Consider the following 19,921-nt stretch of genomic DNA (forward strand, 5'->3'; position numbering starts at 1 on the left):
GAGGCCACATGTGCATGACTAGCTCGATACATCGATACATTCACATTTCTGGTACCATCTGCCTTGAGGCCTCATTAGTGTACAGATGGGATTGGTTGTGGAGATGCAGCAGGAGCGCTTACAACACCTGACTCTGCCGGAACAATGCCAGTGTCTAGCTTTGCACTCATTTTGGGTATTGACTTTGGAAAAAGGGCAAACGTCTACTCGCCGGGGTGTTCTTGGCTGCCTTCTCCAACCCTGGCTACTTAGATTCCCGTCATGCTGGCCATGTTGCTGATCTTCTCCCACAGTGTAAGGTTTAATGACCCTGTGAAGCCTCCTGCAGTGACTGCTGTCTCCCTCCAGTGGACCACCATGAGACCCTTCAGGTTATTCAACTTTGTGTAATGTTTTCCGTGTCCTGCGGCATCCTCCTAACAGTTATCTCATTTACCCTGATTCCAGCTTGGGTGGCAGTCTTCCTCTAAGGGCATGTTTTGCAATGTTGGGCACTAAAACATTCTTCTGCTCTGCATTGTCAACTACTTCATTGGCCATGACTTGGAGTTCTGCCTCAGTGAATTTAGGCTTTCAGATGTACTCTTCAGGCACCTTGGCTTTGCCTTTGTCACCTTGCATGGTCAACTCGTCCTTCTCCCTGACAACAGGAAATTGGTGCTTTTCAAAGGATTTGAGTTTTTAAAGATGGCCATACCTCAAGTATATGGAATGGGGCAATTTCCACTTTTCAGCAATTTTTGTCATTTTTTAGACAATTACAATTGGGTAATGCCACCAAAAATACTATCAGCAAGCAGTAAAACCCCCCAAAAGTGGCAGATGTAAAGTTCAGTAATGGGTTGTGGACGCAACGTTCTGCAAGAAGGAATATGGTCACTACCCAGCCGCTCTTCATGTGACCATGGACCCTTGATATGGAGGTAGTTGTGCCGACCTTGATGAGTGTAATAGTAATTTTGTCTGACAAAATGATCTCCACTTTACCACCTAATCTGTAATGAGGCTACAATCCTATGTCAAGGCAATCCAGTGAAGTCTCGTTGTCAGATGGGAGTGCGCCGGGTCTAATGATGGCTTAATAGGGCGTGGGACTCGCAGCTGCTAGCATCTTAGTCCATTACATGTGCGGTTATTCTCTAGCTGGGAAAGGAGCCCCCTTCTTTCTACAAAATAGGCTCCTGTCTTCTGAAGTCCTTTCTCCCAGGGATCACATCCTCAAAGAACTGAATGGAGGAATTGTTAATTTGGGATGCTGCGATGTCTGGGCTAATAGGTAACGGTTCGTAGCATTGTAATTTCAGAGTCTGAGGGGCGAGCAGGAGTAATCAATACCCCGTTCCCTTCTTGCAGTAAGACTGAGATCAGCCGTTTCTTTCAGTGTACTTCGACGGCACATTTCACACATAATTTGAGCTATTCGGTCCTGCTGCGGAAAGGCTGATTGTTACAGGTAGACATTACCACCTTGATCTCACGCAATAGTTACGGTCTATTACACCTGCTCCTATGTCTACACCATACTTCAGGGCAAGCCCAAACTTGGCCTCTATCCTCCAATACATCCCCATGGGAAACTAGATTCTAAACTTGGTAGGCACTAGCACTCGGCCTCTGGGATAAACATCTACATTGCCCGTACAGAAGAGATCAAATCTAGCCACGCCAAGTGTGGATTGAAAGAGCAGTGGGGGGGCACTGATCTTACCCCTTTTATCCTGAGAGTTTTGTAGGGAGTTGATAGGCGCCTTCAGTCAGGCCTCTGTGGATCCCATTTATAATCCCATCTGTCAAGAAGCCAAGTAGACTCCACAGAGGATGCAAGTCATGTTATATTCAAACCTGTTTATTCAGTATTATATACAAAGGTGGGCAATTCATTGGCAGTCAGAATAGCAAACAAAAAGTCTTCTCACTTCAAAAGGTTTTCCTCAAAGTCTCTCCAGACCTCTCCCTAGTCTGACTCACAGACTGTAGATGCAAGGTTGCGCCAATGAGTGATACCCAAGTTGCTTCCTAGGGTGGATACCAGCAGGACACCATCACCCAGGAGTTGTTGGAGTCTGCTTTAAAGAGCCAAGGTCTTAAAGCAAGACCTATAAAGCCTTTGAGAAGAGATCTGAGCAAGGAGGGTCCTCAAATCCCAGGCTGGGCTTCAGCTCACCCATCATGCAGCCACTCAACACAGTCTTGCTTTCTTTCTTGCCAGTTTACCACTCATTCACGCCTTGGAGCCTGACACTGAACCCTGGCTCTTTCGAGCTGTCAACTAACCTCTTGGACGCTCCACCATGTGCTTGCTCCTCCACCCACTCATTCTAGAGAATAGGTCTCCACTGTCTTGCTCATTATCAATGTCCCTAAGTCTCCAGGAAACATCCTACTCCTTCCTCTTTCTAGATTTGATCACTCTCTCACCTCCTCTACGCTGTCCCATCCTCTTTGTTCTTTTCCTTTTCTGACCTCTTTTCCTTCCTCTCTCTTAACTCCTCCATGTTCACTTGTTCCAACTGCTTCGGTTTCCTCGCCCTCTTCATTTTCTTTACCACAGCTACCCTCTTTGTCACTCTCCCCTCTTTTAGCTCGATGGTAACCTCAACCAATCGTCCTACTTTCCCCCACCAGTTCTTCTAGTTCACTTGGCATCCTAGCATCCTTCTGCCCCTTTTAGTCTCCCGGCTCCCTCAACTCATGCTGCACTCCTCTCACTATACTGCCTCCTTCACCTGCACCTTCTGCTCCTATACCTCCTTCTGCAACTTCTCAAAGAGACATGAATGGAAGGCACTAAGTGGCTGACACTAGGATGCCGTTTCCACACAGAATTTATTTAGGGACTAAAACAGGAGGTTTGACCCCTCAAAGATGCATTCTGACATAAAAGGCTCTCACACAATTCTCTGGTTGGGCCAATCCTAGCCACCATTCTTAATACCCTGGGCTTTGCCTTCGGTTGTGGATTTCGAGGGTGCCAAACCCGTCCTTTAGAGCCCAAGAAAGGAGCCCTTCTACTTGACTACCAGGCTGTTGTAAGGTCTTGATTCCCGGGAATCCTCCACACCTCCTCGTGTCAATACACCTATCATGGAATACTGCCGTTTGGTGAAGGTGCACTGTCTCATTCTTCAAACAACCTCTAGGGCCTGCTCTGGGCCAACCACAACCTGGCCCATAGGAACCTCTTTATTTTCACATCAATTGGGAGAGCAGATAACCTCGTCTGTCTTGGGCCATGCTGCACCAGCTCCCTCTCTAGCGCACCAACCTCTCTTCACACTCCACCCTCCTCCGTATAACTTTATATCTATCTCTACATATATATATACATATGTCATACATTACGTACCATAATCGTATTTTTGATGCTTGTATCTGCTTAGATTCACATGCTTTGCATCGGCCGACATCTAGTGGTAGTTGTAGAGTATTGTACATGTTGTTTTTGAAGTTCAAAAAAGGACGATGACTGGTCGTGTTTGTAATATTATCCCTAGTGTGATCTGTCACGTGTCGAGGTCCCTCAGATTGTTTTGTTTCTGACATGAGGGGAAATGGAGTGTATGCTTGGAGAATAGGTAAGTTCTGATGAGGTGTGAAACATCAATGATTTGCCCTAGAAACCTTAACTCCAAGAGGGAGGCAGGGCAGGCACATGAGAATCTAAGCAGAAACAAGCATCAGAAATACTATTACGGTAGGTAATGTATGCCTTCTGAGACTTGTGGATCGGCTTAGAATCACATGCTTTGCATAAATTAGCGAGCAGTAGTTGGAGAAGGTGGTGGGTTGCTTGAAGGTAGAGTGGCAAACAGATGTTTTAACACCGCCTGATCCACCTGTGTGTCACCTTTAGAATGTGTATCTAAACAGTAGTGTTGCGTGAAGGTATGAATAGAGCTCCTAGTGGCAGCTTTGCAAATGGCATCTAAGGGGACATTTGCAATGACAGCTAGAGTAGCCCCTGTACCCCAAGTTGAGTGTGCTCGGGGCTTGGCAAGAGAATAACAAAGTTGGACGTATTTGACAGTCCATTTTGAGATCGCCGATTTAGAGATAGGTTCCCCCTCTCTCCCTGCGGCTAAAGATATGAACAAATGGTCCGTTTTTCTGAACGGTTTAGTCTTTTGAAGGTAATACATGACCGCCCTTCTGACATCTAAGGCATGTAGAATTCTCTCTGCTGCATTCTTTGAGTTTTGGAAGCAGGAAGTTCTATGGATTGATTTACATGGAATTTTGAGATGAATTTTGGAGGAAAGCGTGGATGTGCGTGTAGTACCACCTTGTCTTTGTGAATGACAAAAGGATCTTGCACTGAAAGGGCTTGTTATTCACGTACTCTCCTTATTGATGTGATGGTGACAAAGAAAGCAGTTTTATATGTTGAATGTTTAAGACTGGCTTTGTGCATTGGCTCGAAGGGGGCCCTCATGAGCTTTGTAAGCACAACATTCAAGTCGCAGCCAGGAGTCGGATTTGAAAATGGTGGGTATAATTTTATTAACACCCTCCATGAGTTCTTTCAGCACAGGCACTTTCCACCAGGAAACTTTACTTTGTGATGTGGTATAGGCTGAGAGAGCCACCAGGTGCACTCGTAGAGATTTAAAGACTAATCCTGAGTCTAAGATATTTAGGGCCTCATTACAAGTTGGGCAGCAGAGAGCCACCAGGTGCACTCGTAGAGATTTAAAGACTAATCCTGAGTCTAAGATATTTAGGGCCTCATTACAAGTTGGGCTTAAATGCAGCAGTAACATTATTACCGCCGCGTGTAAGGGTCTGCCCAATCTCGAGTTGGGTGGAAAGTTGGGAGTTTTACCTCCAGCTTTTTCCTAGAGGTAAAAATCCAGGTTTCTGAAAAACTGACTGTTGAGTATTTTGCTGACACAACTGAGGGATGTCTCCTGTTATTAGCCAGTCGTTGAGGTAAACGTACAGTGGAATTCACTGCTTCCGTAGGTGTGCGGCCACTACCGCAAGGACCTTTGTAAACACTTGTGGTGCCGAGGCTATGCCGAATGGTAGCACTTTGAATTGGTAGTGCTTGTCTCCCATTTCAATCTTAGGTATTTTCTGTGCACTGGTCACATTGAAATATGAAAGTATGCATCTTTCATGTACAATATTGCCATGTAATCACCCTGTTTTAGTAGAGGAATTACTTCCTGCAGCGTTGTCATCCTGACTTTCTGTGGCTTGACATACGTGCTTTCAGGGCACAGGTCTAAGACTGGGCGCATTGTTAGATCTACACTGAGTAAATATCTTGGTTTTCTTCCAGAGCTGGAACCAGTACCATCGCTCCCTTCTGTAGTAGTGTTCAAACTTCTTCTTATAAAATCAAGCGATATTCTGACGACATTCTTCTTGATCTAGAAGGATGGTAGCGAGGTGTTTCTAGAAATTCTATTGAATAAACTCTTGCCACAGTTGTCCTCACCCAGCGATCTGATGTTATCCCCTCCCATGTGGGGGTGAACAATGTTATGCGCCCCCCCTACTGGGGAAGCATGGGCGGCCACGTGGGCTGCAGCGTCATTTGCTGGCGGGGCCAGCAGAGCCTCTAGAGGCTGCCACGTTGCCACAATCTTTATCTCTCCTAAATCCTCTTTGCTGATTGGTCTGAAAAGAGGCGTATTGGTTTTGGGGATTGTACCAAGAAGATGAGGAGGCACCAAAGCCAGACTGTGAGGCCCATGAAAAACCTTGGCTCTGAAAAGAACGCCATGTACTAAAAGTGATCCGATGGATTAAGGGTTCTTTAAACATCTGCCCTAGTGTCTTTAGGGTCTCATGCTCCTTCTTGGTGGTCCCTAACTGGCCATCTACTGCCTTTCCGAAGAGGACCAAATCTTCAATGGGCATGTTTATTAAAGTTGCCCAAGTATCTGGTTTAAACCACCCTGAATCCCGAACTGCATTTGTATTTGTATTTATTCATTTGAGCAAGGTGCCCTCAGCTAGCACTCTACCAGGAGTGTCTGCTGAATCCAGAGTGTTTTTCAAGATATTCTGGGCTGCCTGTTTCTCTTCTGTAGAGATTTTGAGTAGGTTGGACCGAATCCAGTTGTTTATTTCATCCCACTGAGTATTGTTACAGCTAACAAGCAAAGTGATATTGTTTGCTATGTGAGTCAAATAAGCCCCAGAGGTGGTTACTCTTTTGCCCACAGTATACAATGTCCTGCTTTATGTATTGGGTGGTGCTTCAGCATTGGGCAGTGGTACACCCGCCCTTTTCCTAGTGGTGGTGACAACTAGTGAATCAGGTTTTACTTGACCTTTAGGGTCCAAAGGTGATGGCTTGAAAAACATTTCTATCCTGGGGTTGACTGCCTGAGCAAGTGATGGTGTAGTTAGTGATGGGGTAATTCTCTTTTTTTATAGACTGCAAAAGAGGAATAGCCTCTGGTGGCCTTCCTCCCATTGAAGATATCTGAGAAATCAGTGACTTCCACTGTTTCCTGGGTCTGAATAGTAAAATGATTTGCATCCCTTTTTAACAAGTCATTAGGGGTCATTACGAGTAAGCCGGTCTGGGAAAAATGGCAGGAAAACAGCTGGTTCTACCTGCTCTGATACTTTAACCAGACCGGCTTACTCAGAGTCTGCCGGTAGGGGCAGTGAACTACCGGCAGGCCCTTACACACCGTGAGTTCAGGCCCCTACTGTTAGAGAAATCACTGAAGCAGCAGCACTGTTAACAACGGCGCTGGTGCTTCAGTAGTTCCCATCTCATGGAGGCCCATAGGATTCCATAGGACGGGAACTTACCGCTGCTGCCGGGACCGGCAATATCGCGGTAACACTGGGATAACAGGTGTCGGTAATGGTAAGGCAAGTCTGTCGGTAACCCTCCTGTAGCACCGGCAGACTCGCTTGTAATGGGGCCCGAATGGGGGAAATGTAGCCACTCTCAGGAGTAATATCAGGGAGGGTCTATAATTGTGACGTCTGGGTCATCCTAATCATAGTCATCTGAATCATATCACACCGCTTGATCTCCCTCCCCTTGATCCCAAGTGTCAATAAGAGGTTGTGCAGACATTTCCCCAATAGTATGTGGGGGAGAAGGCAGATGCCTTGGGGAATTTAGCTAAAGGCTGTCCCATTTCTAGGTGTTTTGCCTAATCTGATAACGTTCCATGAATGTCACAAAAGACTTGTCCACAGTGTCTTCAAAACGTTCTTTAGACCAGGTAACTGTCTTAGGTGTGTCAGGCATAGGGAACACAATAGCCTCAGGGTCTTCTCTAGGCTTCATTTGCATAGATTGAGATAAAGGGGAGGTAGCGCCAGTATATTCTGGCACCTTCTGTGGGTCAGCGGGTGTGTGAGAGATGTGTTTGTGGGACCCGTCGGGGTGTTTGCCTTTGCTAGAGTGATTGTGTGATTTCGGCGTGTGTTTTTGCGAAACACCCGTCGAGGGACTCTGATGCACACCCACTGACACCTGTTTGGTTTTATCACCATGGGCTAGACGTGTGTGCAGATGTGCAGCAGGCTTATGGTCGGTAGGCCGCAAGGGGCCTTCCGCCGGCATGCAGCCTTCTTTTGACACATCCGTTGCAGAACGGATCGAGGTTGTGCGCTTTTTATGTGTGTGCGTCTTTGTTGTCAGGAGGATTCCCCGGGTCCGACTCAAAGGTGCTGGTTGTGGTCTCAGAATCGGCTATCATGGCATGGGCCGCCCACTGTTTGGTGTGTCATTCCTTAAGAGTTTTGGGCCTTAACAACTTGCACAACTCCCCTCTGGGTGGTCTCGGTGAAGGTAGTGGTTGCACACTCGATGGGTGTCTTTCCACATGTCCTTTCTTTTGCAAGATGGACAGAATTTACACGTTCTCTCATTGCTAAATGTGGGTGAAAAGGAGAAAAGGCAGCTAGACAAAGGCATTATATATGGGAAGTGGAAGTATTCTATAATAAGGTTAATCAGTCCCCCCACTTGTCCTACTGCAAGGCTGAAGCTTGTTGCTGAATCAGAGCACTCATCAGATTGGGCAAGTCTTCACGATGTTCGTCAAAACATGCGTCAAGCTGCTTCTGTCAAAAGAAGTAAAAAGTTATAATTAATAACTCTGAAAAATAGCAGCGCTACTGACTCTGTGTAATGTATGCAACCACAATGGCAGACAAAAACTATCTGAGGGACCTCGATGCGTTAGGGATCATGGCTACAGTAGATGTCACATTAGGGATATTACAAACACGCCCAGTCGACGTCCCTTTTTGAACTTCGAAAACAACACGTGCATTACTCTGCACCTACCACTGGATGTTGGCCTATGCAAAGCATGCGATTCTAAGCAGATCCATAAGCCTCAGAAATATATATACCTTCCTTAATACAACTCTCCAGACACAGCTGCTCCTTCTCCTCCAATTCCCTTTCCCTTTCACTAACATCTCCCCTACAAGACTCCTTTCCAGATGTTAACCATGTACCTCCAAAATAACTCTACAGATGTTACCCTTCCTCCTCCAACCTCTAATCAAAACAACTTTATTCCGCCAACTTCCAGCCCCATACTGTTCTAAGTAATTTTCTTAACAACAAACCTCTTGCATGCCAACCGTCTCCAAACTCCTTCCTCCAGTTCCTACTTGAACAGCCCACACTGACTGAGCAGGCTAGCTTTTATAGTCTAATTTCTCCTCCCCTTGGGCTGCGCTTTGGGGTCTAGACTGCACCTGTGACAGCTGTTGGGATTTGGCATATGAATGACTAGACTACTAATCTACACCTGAGGCTGGTCTAGACTAATGGTTGGCCAAAACCCATACAAGATCGACCCACAATCTTGAATTTCACAAGTCGTTCACCCTGTTGCTTGGAATTGTGCAGACACTATTGCCTGGTGCTGAGCAAAGTTCCTTCTTTCGGGTTTGAGTTTGATGCTGGAAAATCCTACTGTAAGCGTGCCGGGGTGTTTTCTGTTGCGCCTTTGATTCATTCAGGGTAGCGTTCTGCCGCATCTTGCCAAGCTGGTGAGGGAGCTGCAAGTAAACCCAGTATCCGCATACATCCCATGAACATTGCAGAAACATGCAATTTCTGAGGAAAACTGTTCTGGGGCATCAACCTAAAACAACAAGATAAAGGTATGTTGGTGTGTGTGTGGCTGCACTAAACTGTATTGGCGTTGCCCATGTTGATCACATGTTCTATGTTGCCGAATTTGAACCTGTGATGCTTTCACTGTACTACAATGAAACCACCCTACAACCTGAAGATTTTTTGCAGCACTGACTTCAATCGTCCTGCTATATAGGAATACCTTTCAACTCACCCTCATTTGGACAGTGTCCCTCTTCTTGGGACTAATTTTCACCCATCTAAGGACCAAATGAAGCCAATGTGGTTACCCTCAAAAATGTGACTTTACTCCCCAGCCTTGGAGACTGAACTAGTCGATAGCTATGTGTGAACACTGGAGTAGGTGGCTTATGGTCATGCCACTTGCTGCAGCCACCTTCTGTGATCAAGGGCAGGTCCCTGGGCATGTCACCCACACCCATCTCACCTCCTTACTCCCACTAGCTTTTGGCAAGGTATTCACATGGCCAGAGCCCACCTCTAGAACACTGTTCTGAAGAGGTGGCTAGCATATAAAATGTCAAAGATCACTGCTCTTGGCCAGGATATTCTTAGGGCAGTCACACTACTTGCATATTACACTGGTCAGTCGCTTACAGCATTCGGTCATTCGCATATCATAACTCCTCTGCATACATGACTTCAATCTCTAGTACAGGCACCTGCATTTCTCCCACACCTGCCTAGCACTTAAGCAGGGTGCCCAAAGGTAGCAACTCTGCATTTATGTTTCAGAGTAGCTCAGGTTTAAAGCTGTGCGAGTGATGAGAAGGCAAACTAAAGGTCTGGTTGTGTGTGCGAAATGTAAGATTTTAGGTTTGTCCTAAAATTGAGGTCAAACGCCAACAACTCTCTAACAACAAATTTACCAACCCTGGCTCACCAACGCCCATTGATGCCGAATCGGGCTTCACATTCAAGAAAGTAACTACGATAGAAGTTCAAAAAATGATCACCTCCTTGAAACCCTCGAACTGCAAAGGGGACAGCTGCCCCGCCCAGATCATTAAAGACGCAGCTAGAGATCTATCCCCCTTAATCACTAAATCTATCAACCTATCATTCATCAATAACTCAGTCCCCAGCAACCTAAAACAATCCTGGGTCCTCCCACTCCTGAAAAAAACAATCTCTAGACCCAGCCATACCCACCAATTACAGACCCATCAACACAGTCCTTTTCCTACTAAAAATCCTAGACAGAGTCGCCTACATCCAAATTCAGGATTATCTGGAATCTAACCAACTGCTACGAATTCGTCAATCTGGCTTCAGACCTCAACATGGAACAGAAACTGCCCTTGTTGACCTCAAAAGTCAGATTGATGAAATTAAAGACAAAGCCAATGCCGCAATCCTACTCCTCTTAGACCTCTCAGTGGCCTTCGACTTGGTTGACCACAAAATCATCTGTAGCCACCTAGCCACCGCAGCTCACTTTTCCTCCTCTGCCGTCACATGGATACAATCCTTTCTGGCAATCAGAACCATGCGGGTTTTCTCAACAACAGCTGCAGCAGACCCCATCCCTATCTCATGCGGGGTCCCACAACGCTCCTGTGTCTCCCCCACTTTGTATAACATATTTACAAAGCCACTATTTGACCAACTGGACCGTCTGGGTGTCACCTACACGAATTACGCAGATGACACCCAGATACTCCTCAACATCACAGGCAATTACCACGCCGACGTCTCCCGGATCAACTAAATATTCTCCATCATTCAGGCATGGATGGCCTCTCATGGCCTCTGCCTGAATGATGAGAAGACAGAGCTTCTCCTTGTTGGCTCTCTCAGTAAGCTGGCTAAACTTAATCGTAACTACAACATCATTATCGACGGTCACAACATCCCTATTGCCAAAAGCGTGAAAACGCTCGGCTTTTACCTTGATGCCAACTCCATCCTCTCCAAACAAACCAACATGATCGCTTCAGCCTCTGCCTAAAGCAGCACGCTTATCAGGGCCAGTAGACCCTTCCTATTACCTAATAGCTGCCTCACTCTTGCTAGAGCCCTCATACAGTCCAAACTGGACTATTGCAATAGCCTGAACCTAGGCGCTAACCAATCTATAACTAACAAATTACAAGTACTTCAAAATAACGCTCTACGTGCAGCACTCAACATCCCCAGGCGAGAGCACATCTCCGCTGCTAGGAAATCATGCAAATGGCTCTCCATACATGAAAAAATTGATTTGAAAACCATTTGCCTCAAGTACAAGGCTTTAAACCACCTAGCCCCACCATATCTAACTAATAAATTCACCATGAAATCCGACACCAGAACCACTAGATCCTCCAACACTTCATGCTTGACAGTGCCCAGATTCCGCTTAAAAAGAGCTGGAGGGGATAGCTTCATAGTACTTGCCTCCCAACTCTGGAACACCTTACCACTCAACATTAAAACTATTGAGTCCTTCCAGATCTTCAGGAAACATATCAGTTGGCTCCTGAACAAAGAGTAGCACCACAAATATCTGGCTACACTCCCTTCTGCTTAAACATATATGTGATCTCTGCTGTATTTGAAACTGTAGTACCACCTAGATATGTGCGTACACCTCCCACTTCGCAACTATGTCTGTATATTCTGTAAATTGCTGTATTTTGAAAATTATATATCACAATTATGTAACCATCTTCTTTAAGCGCCCTTCTACCTCTGGGTTTGGAGCGCTATACAAATAAATAAAACAAACAAACAAGATGTCTGTGTTTTTCTAAGGATTGTCCTTGGGCAGGTAATCCTCTGAAAGGAACCTTCAATCCGCTACATCATCATTGACCAATGTATTGGCTCAGTTTCCCTAGCCTCTGCAGACACAAATGTAAGAACATTTTAATCAACATTACAATATACTTTACACTTCTTGATATGGCAATGCCTTCTAATGGAGGATATGGCTACATGAATTATTGGGACTAAAGTGTGCACATGTTTTTCCTTCTACATGAAACCGTTCATACATTGGGTACATAAATCTCATCTTCAATGCCTCCAAAGTTCAGATTCATTTTTGCAAACATGCAATGACAGCCCTGGGCATCATAGGAGAATGACACCAATGAGCATCTTGCCACAGTGATGGGAGAATTACGAGGATAACCTTTCTGTCAAGTTAACGGCAGTTTTCTGTAGTTTGTACGCTGTCATTTCTCTGTGCCTTAAATGATCAAGACAATGGGTGCTTCTTACATATTCATATGTGACTAATGCCTCAAGCACGTGTTCCACACGGGGAAAAAGCCTCGGAGGTCTGTTTTTCATACGCGGCCACATGATGCTTCATATGCTTATTGAGGTTTCCTTTCAAGCTGAAGCTTCGCTTACACAAGTGACACTCAAAGGGCCTTTCTCCCGTGTGAGTCCTCTGGTGGACGGTCAGGTGATGTCTTCGGCTGAAGCTCTTGTCACATTCGGAGCAATGATACGGTCTTTCTCCAGAATGGGTTCTCCAGTGTCTCGTAAGATCCTGATTGGTTTTGAAAGATTTTGCACATTCAGAACAAGCAAATGGGCCAAAATTAACCTGCTTGTTTTGTTGGCTTATAACCAGACGTGTGTTTGACGAGTTACACACAGGATCACTGTATGTGCCTGATCGCTTCCTCGTGGCGGTCCCTGGGTAGAATGATAAACCTTCTTGGCTCGTTTGATCACGTTCCCATTGAGACACTGCCTCTTCCCCGAGCTTCTGGGTAACTTCGGAGCACTGCTGGTTTCTCACGCTAGTTCCTTCCTCAAGGTTCTGGAGCACTGTCAATTTGCTCATTTCATACACAGCGCTGCCTGCTGAAGTGTTATCAGCCGGGGAGGAAATCGATTTTCTTTTCCTCTTACTGCTACTTTGACCTGATGAATTAAAATAAAAGTTTAGTCACTGGTTTACAGTATGGAATACAGAAAATTGAAAGACACCTTTAGAGTTCTCTAGAATGCTACATTATTCTGCCACTGTCCCTTAACCAGGGGAAGAGGACCCAGTGTGGTTACTTCCACTGCCTGCCAAAGGCAGAGTAGCTAAGACTACAGCTATCCTCTACTGAAAGAGGCAATGGAGAGGGATTGTAAGGAGCAATGCCAACATGAATGGACCGTGCAAGCCACCTAATGCAGTACTTTAGCGGTCCAACTCCGCCAGCACTTTGGTTCATATTCAGTAGCGGAGGACGCAGCGAGCAGGAGGAGAACGCGGCTATTTCATTCCACGCTATTAAGCTATACATTTGGTGTGACATTTACATTTCTCAGTTCAGTTCTGCAAGCTTTATTTCGACAAAGTCATAAAAGCATACATCAAAAACATCATGTAATACATAGAATCGGCCTCATATTTCATTAGAATTGCAGAACTGCGTGGCTATACAGTTATTGGGCATTCACCAGCTGCTTCTTGGATCTTATTCTCCAGGCCCAGTTAAGATATTTACTAGTGGCAAGCACTGCTGGGGTATCTAAAGCATTTAAACAAATTGCCATGGCATCCCCAGCAGTCCTACAGCCACGTAGACATGAAAGCGGCTTTAAAATGGCGCAGGTCCTCATTCACATTATTGCATAATGGGCACACAGGAGACGCAGCACTCTCCCATTTATGTTTCAGGAGTGCCGTATGCAACGTGCCAAACCGGAACTCTATGCACAATGATCTTTCAAATGTAGGATTCACATGATCGAGGTAACCCTCATATCCTTCCTGGGTTTTTAAATTAACATGGCGTGCCAGGGACGCGAGCCAAGAGTCTTTATAAAGATGCCATTCTGTGTCTTGTCATGAGCAGCACATTTTACCAAACCCTTTGTAAGTTTAGAGATTGAACTCTGGTTACCCCATTATTCCCCGAGATCCAGACTCCCCCCCCCCAGCATCTCTTCACATGTGCAGCCCATTTCAAAGAGGTGCCTCCTGACTGTGAAGGAACGTTCACCAGTGTGTCCCCATACTCATCAAGATCGCCGTTTGACCACAACCGGATCCCGAACAGCACTGGGCGGAGCTGGCAGATGGACTCTATACCCTGCATGCCAGTCTCTAATAGACCTGGTAGATTGGGCGCGCTGAAAGGTAATCCCACTGAATGGGTATCCATCTGCCCCCACAGCTCAGCCCCATAGATAGCAGCCTGTCTTGCCTGGGCCTTATTAAGCTTCCAGTGAAACACGCACTGCCCCATTACCATGTTCAGCAGTGAACCGGGCTAGCGTGACACCAGGTCTTCCCAGGGTGGTCCTAGCTTTCTCCAACTGCATTGGCCGTCCACATGAAGCTATCACTCTGACCCCCAGGTAATCATAGTCGGGTACTTGTTCTATTTCACCCTCTTCCAAGGCCAGCTTGAGGCCTCAGCATTGCCTCCTAATGTTAGTGTTAATGCAACCAAGACTAAATCCATGATTGATTTTTGAGTGCTAGGCCATTTTTCTTACAGAAGGTGACAAATACATCCAACTGCTTGCGGAATCCCGCAGGTGTTAAAGATAACAACACTGCGTTGTGCGCAAACAGTAGGACCGGTATCTTGTCACCAGTTAACATTGGTGCATCCATCTGAATAGCCAACATCTCCACAATGACGCCATTAATGAAGATGTAAAACAGTTTTGGAGCCAGAACACACCCCTGGCGGACACCCTTTTCAATGTTAATACTATTTGTAGTCCTACCATCGGTTGCCCACTGAACTATTGCCTGTGTACAAACATTTTATTGCGGCCAGGAGAGCAGCAGGAATATCCAACACCCTGAGAACCCGGCAAAGGCGAAGCCTGATGTAGGGAAAGCATGGTATCAAAAGCACGACAGACACAAGTGAGTGGGTCAGAATGACTGATTTCTCAGGTTCCCTTTCCCACGTTTTCAGCACGGGAGAAAGGGCCACACTCCGACTCTGTGGATGCTGGGACATGAGGATGCAGTTCACAGGCCAGGCCTTTCCACAAGCAGGTCCCTTTCTCAGGCCATAGTCTCTTGTTCGCAGGGTGTCTTGGGTGGGGATGAAACAAAGTTCTTTTCACAGGTCAACACAAACTAACGTTCCTTCTCTACAGGATGAAACGTTCACCATAGGTCTCCCTCGATCGGGACTCAGACCTTTCATATACAAGTTTGCACCAGTTCACAGATCTCCCTCAGCTGGGCTCAGACCTGCTAGTTGCTCACTGTTCACCGTGGGTCTCCCTCAACTGGGCACAGACCGCTTTTAATCGCATGTTCGCATATCTACCTCTGTCAGGCTCGGACTTGCTGTTAACAACTTTTCCTTCTTTCAACTCAGTTTCTTAATCTGTCCCTAAGCCGGACTCGGACCTTTCGACCACAAGTTCCTCAATCCCAACCAATCTCTCTGTCGGGCTCAGATCAGTTATTATTCACAAGTTTATGAAATCGAAGACTTTCGACTGTGCAAGGGTTTCAGCTAGACCTTCACATTACCACTTCAATTATTTCGCTTCTGTGGTTCACAACGCTCATTCCGTAGATATGGCAAGCATCAGACAGCGACCTTTGACTGGGAACTTGCAATATGCCTGACCACTCTGTCATTCCACAGCACTCGCTGTTTATCAAAGTTCATTAATCACAGATCATTTCAGTTCATACTTCTATCTTCACTTCTGCCGTTTCTATGCAGCCCGCACAAGTTTACTTCAACTCACTGGCTGCGTTCACGGCATTGTCCAGGGAGCCAAGGTCGACACCACGTCGTCTGCTCCACCTCCCCGACTCTTGCTCTAGTGTGCGAGAACGGTGGGTATCCTGCATACACAACATGGGTTTCACCAGCTTAGCTCTGCCTCTTAGGGTCTCCCTCAGCCGGGCTTGGATCCCTCTGCCACTTACACAGATCTCCCTCTGGATTTGTAAAGTTTAAAAGTCTTTGGATTTGATATCCCAGAATGCACCTCGCATTTTGCCCCCACTTCACTAGCTCCCCAAAAAGGCATTCCAGGGCTTTGGAAGGTGCAGGAGTTCAAGGGGATGAGTTGAGGTCAGGATTTCACCGCCTGCCCCTCTGAAGCCTGGGCACTCCAGGTTTGACCAGGGGAGGAGCTCTGGTGTGGGTACCGCTAGGCTACCCCAGCGGCCTCTGGTTTGGTTCTCTGGAGGTACAGCTGCCACTCCACACTGCAGCCTCGCCTGGGCAGTCCTCCTTCCTCTCGGCCTCCAAGGTTCTCTCCAGCTCAAATTCTCCTCTGGCTTCTCTGCACCCTCCAGCATCCCTAGCTCGCTCAGAGTGTGCCTGTGGGCCTGGTCTTTTATACCGAGTGGGAAGGCCTGACCCGGCCTGGCCTCATTTAAGGGACAAAATGGAGACTGCCCATCGGAACCCATACTACATAGGTTCTAATGGGTAATCCTCATGGCTCTGGTTTGCCTCTTCCTTGTCCCAGTGGGTTTAGGGAAAAATAGTAGAGAGGGATTATGGGAGTTGTAGTTTTTCTGAAGGATACTGGGTTTTTGTCAGGGTGAAGGGCGGTAACTGTAGTGCTGTGTACCAATGGGTTGTTAACAAAAGTATCCCATAATGACAGAGGCAATGTCGGGTAGGGATGTAATGGAACTGGGGGACTACTGTGTCTCGCCCAACAGCGTTCCTCCCACAGTCTCCCAAGGTCTCCTTCCCAGGCGATCCTACTTCGCTCGTCTGCCCCCAGGTTTGGGATCCAAGAGCGGTGGCCCTTCCCTGGCCACCTGAGTCAGGGATCCCTGGGAATAGCATGGGAGAAACGCCTTTGGTTTCCCACACTGGGTACAGTATCAAATGCAGTTCCCAGGGCGACAAACTGCATAAACACTGACCTTCCTGAGAACTGCATATTTATCGATAACCAACCGTAAGCTCTGGTCAATTGTGCTCAAGCCATCGCAGAACCCAGCCTGCCGGTGGTTGATGATCTGATTAATATTTGCCCAGGCCTCGGATGCAACAATAGAGCCCTAGCAAAGGTTTTCCCACCGGTATCTGTAATTAGAAGGCAGATCTCTGGAGCCTTTCTTATGGATCGGGACCAACTCTGCGCTAGTCCAAGACACTGGCACCACATTTTGACTCCGAATAGAATTGTAAAGTCTTGCTAAATACGGGACTCAAACAGCAGGCTTTCGTTCACATCAAAATCTATTGGGACCCTATCGGGACCTGGGGCCTTTCCCAACTTTTGGCACAACAATGCTCTTCCCGCCTCTTCACGGGTCAATACCAATGGTAGATGATTATGCATGTCTACAGGCCTTACGTTAGCCTCCTCTTCGGAGGTCACCCTGCCACTAAGGGGCCCCTCATCACCATAGAGTCTACTGTAGTATTCCATCCAAGTTTGCTCAGTAACACAACCCTACAGTGAGTTTTGGCCCGCTCTATGCCCTGTCCTCATTAGGCTCCAAAAACCATTTGAAACCCCTTGCTGATAGCATTAAGTGCTGCAGGTTTCTTCATGACATACCCTCTTTCTAGCCCTGAGTAACCTTTTGATATTTAGCTCTAGCCATCCTTAACCCTGGACTCTTCTGGGATGATACAGACCTGGCTTCACTGATCAATCGTTCCTTAGCCTGTCTGCACTGCTTATCGTACCATGGGGTGGAGATATTGGTTAGTTTACGTGTTACTTTTGAAGACTTCAAAAACAGAGTCCCCACCTTTGCTGTTATACTCTCGTGGACGGTAACCAATGCCACGCATGATTGGGATTTATCACGGCCACTTCTTCCAAGGACGGGACAATATCGTAATATGCCAAAAGGCAGGATTGTCTCTAAGTCAAGTTTGCCCCACCTGATATTGCACCTTGCATGCCCCCTGTACCTCCAGATGTACAGCTCCTTCTGCATTACTGAACGTTCTTCCTGCCAGAAGCCCCCATAACTATGGGGTGATGATCGCGCTCTATCCTTCACTAGGTCCCAGGTCTCGATGTTCACAAAAATGTAATCAGTCTTATTAGTACCCGGTGAGGGCGCAATCAGAATGAAAGAGCCATTCTGATTGGCCCTCGCTGAGTCATTACCACGCCGGGAATCCCTCTGTCGGGATTCCACTGCCTTTGTCCCCGGCAGGGGGCGTGGCAACCCCTCAGCCAATGAGGATGCTCGAAGCGGGGCAATTCCCCCTCCTAGCCTCCCCACGGTTGAGAGGCTGACTTCGCCCACCGCCGGGCACTCAGGTAAGGCTTTGGCTTTTTTTCTCCCTCCCTCCCTCCTCTGCCCTCCCTTCCCTCCACACACCACCCCACCCCACCCCACTTACGTTCTATCCCTTGTCCCTGTGGGGGATGATGGCAGCCTCCTGCCGTGCGGAGACTCGGAGATGGGCCATCCCTGCTCTGAGCCTCCACACGGCTGGAGGCTTCTATCGTCCCCCGCCAGGGACCCAGGTACGTTTTTTTTCCCCTTTTTTCCCCCCTTTTTCTTTTCTTTTAGTGCTCCGGTCACATAGTTTTTGCGGGCCGGGGTACTAATCGCTACATGCCCCTCGCGGCGGGGTTAAGGTCCGCCGCTTCGCTCGGGCCTATAACTATGGGCCCCAGGGCATTACATAAGTCGGTAAAGCCCCCGCCGCTCGGGGCATATTGCTTAAGTATTACCCTGGCTATTTTCAGCTGTAGTTCAAGTAGGCCAGGCGAGTCAGTATCCACTAGCCTAGCCGACTTAAACAAGACCACATCCACCCACATGACCAACCCACCAGTGGGGCGACCCTTCCCTCCCTTAACTGCTGCAATAGAAAAAGTAGCAAACTCCTGAATATGGCCCACGTTTCCTGGAGGAAAAATCACCCTGTAAACTTGTATAAATTCATGCCAATCATTCTAGGTCATATATTTCTTTACCCTGGCTATGTTCCATGAGAGGACCCACACCCCAGGATCAGTATGAGCGGGGCATGCAACAAGATGTTGGTCTGGCATATCCCGGGCAGCCTCTGAATCCAACTCTGGGTCGTTCAAAAGACGGGGTCGATTCTGTTCTTGCCTAGGGTGCCCCGTCTGTCGATTCCATAGTTCATGGTGTTCAAGTGCTTTTGCCTGTCAGAGAGGCAAAGGAGTAGTATGATGGAACATTCAGTGGTGATAGGGAGGAGCAAAGCTGGGTAGATAGCTTGTCTGAGGGCAAGGGATAGAGATGCACAGGAAGGCGTGAGAAGGAAATGGTATAGGAGCTATGTGCACAATTGGACTACATTAATTGTGGGGCGCAACTGTATTCTATGTTCCGGAGGCACCGAAAGGAGCGATCGCGGGAGAAGAGGTGTTCGCTGTGCCGGGGGTATGTCTGGAATGTACTCTGCATGGTGAACTGGGGCATGATGAATCCATGCCCAAGAAAACAAAGCCGGCAAAGCTCTTCTACTTACCTAGGGCTCGCCTGGGAGGGGTTATTTGTCAGAAATACGAATTTGCCGATTTTGCAACAGCTCCTCCCTGAAAAATTAGCTAAACAAACTCAATGTTTTGGGTTTCCACATTTATGTAATGGTTACCAAAACACCTAGGCTTCTGCGCAAAGTGCTTAAGAACACCAAGCTGGTCTATGGCTTAGCCATGGCCAGACTTCTTAGCCTTCCAGAGTGTCATGGTGAGCCACGCCATGAAGAAACCATGCCCAAGAAAACACAGTGTGCAAAGCCCCTCTATTCACTCCCCCGAGCCGCAAACGGCCAGGTTCTGTAGATGGGAAGCTGGAAGAAGATATGGGCACATCTATCAGAGGGTGGGATGTCAACCACAGCTTCCCTGGGAATAGAAGCCCCAGTCTGGTCTTTAATGTAATGGTTATATTGGTGTGTGAGAAAAGAATCCTCTTAG

General features: G+C 47.2%; 1 protein-coding gene across 1 annotated transcript in view; it reads right to left on the reverse strand.

Annotated features, from left to right (window-relative positions):
• Positions 1-1,830: 1,830 nt before the first annotated feature.
• The window catches only part of LOC138473372 (zinc finger protein 75A-like), a 277,160-nt gene continuing 259,069 nt past the window's right edge, over positions 1,831-19,921 (reverse strand). Inside the window, exon 6 of the mRNA XM_069612061.1 lies at positions 1,831-12,967. Coding sequence (XP_069468162.1) covers positions 12,333-12,967 — 635 coding nt within the window. The 3' untranslated portion in view covers positions 1,831-12,332. The remainder of the gene's footprint in view (positions 12,968-19,921) is intronic.

The sequence above is a fragment of the Ambystoma mexicanum genome, chromosome 8, assembly GCF_040938575.1.
Source record: "Ambystoma mexicanum isolate Mex_15411 chromosome 8, UKY_AmexF1_1, whole genome shotgun sequence".
Classification (NCBI taxonomy): domain Eukaryota; kingdom Metazoa; phylum Chordata; class Amphibia; order Caudata; family Ambystomatidae; genus Ambystoma; species Ambystoma mexicanum.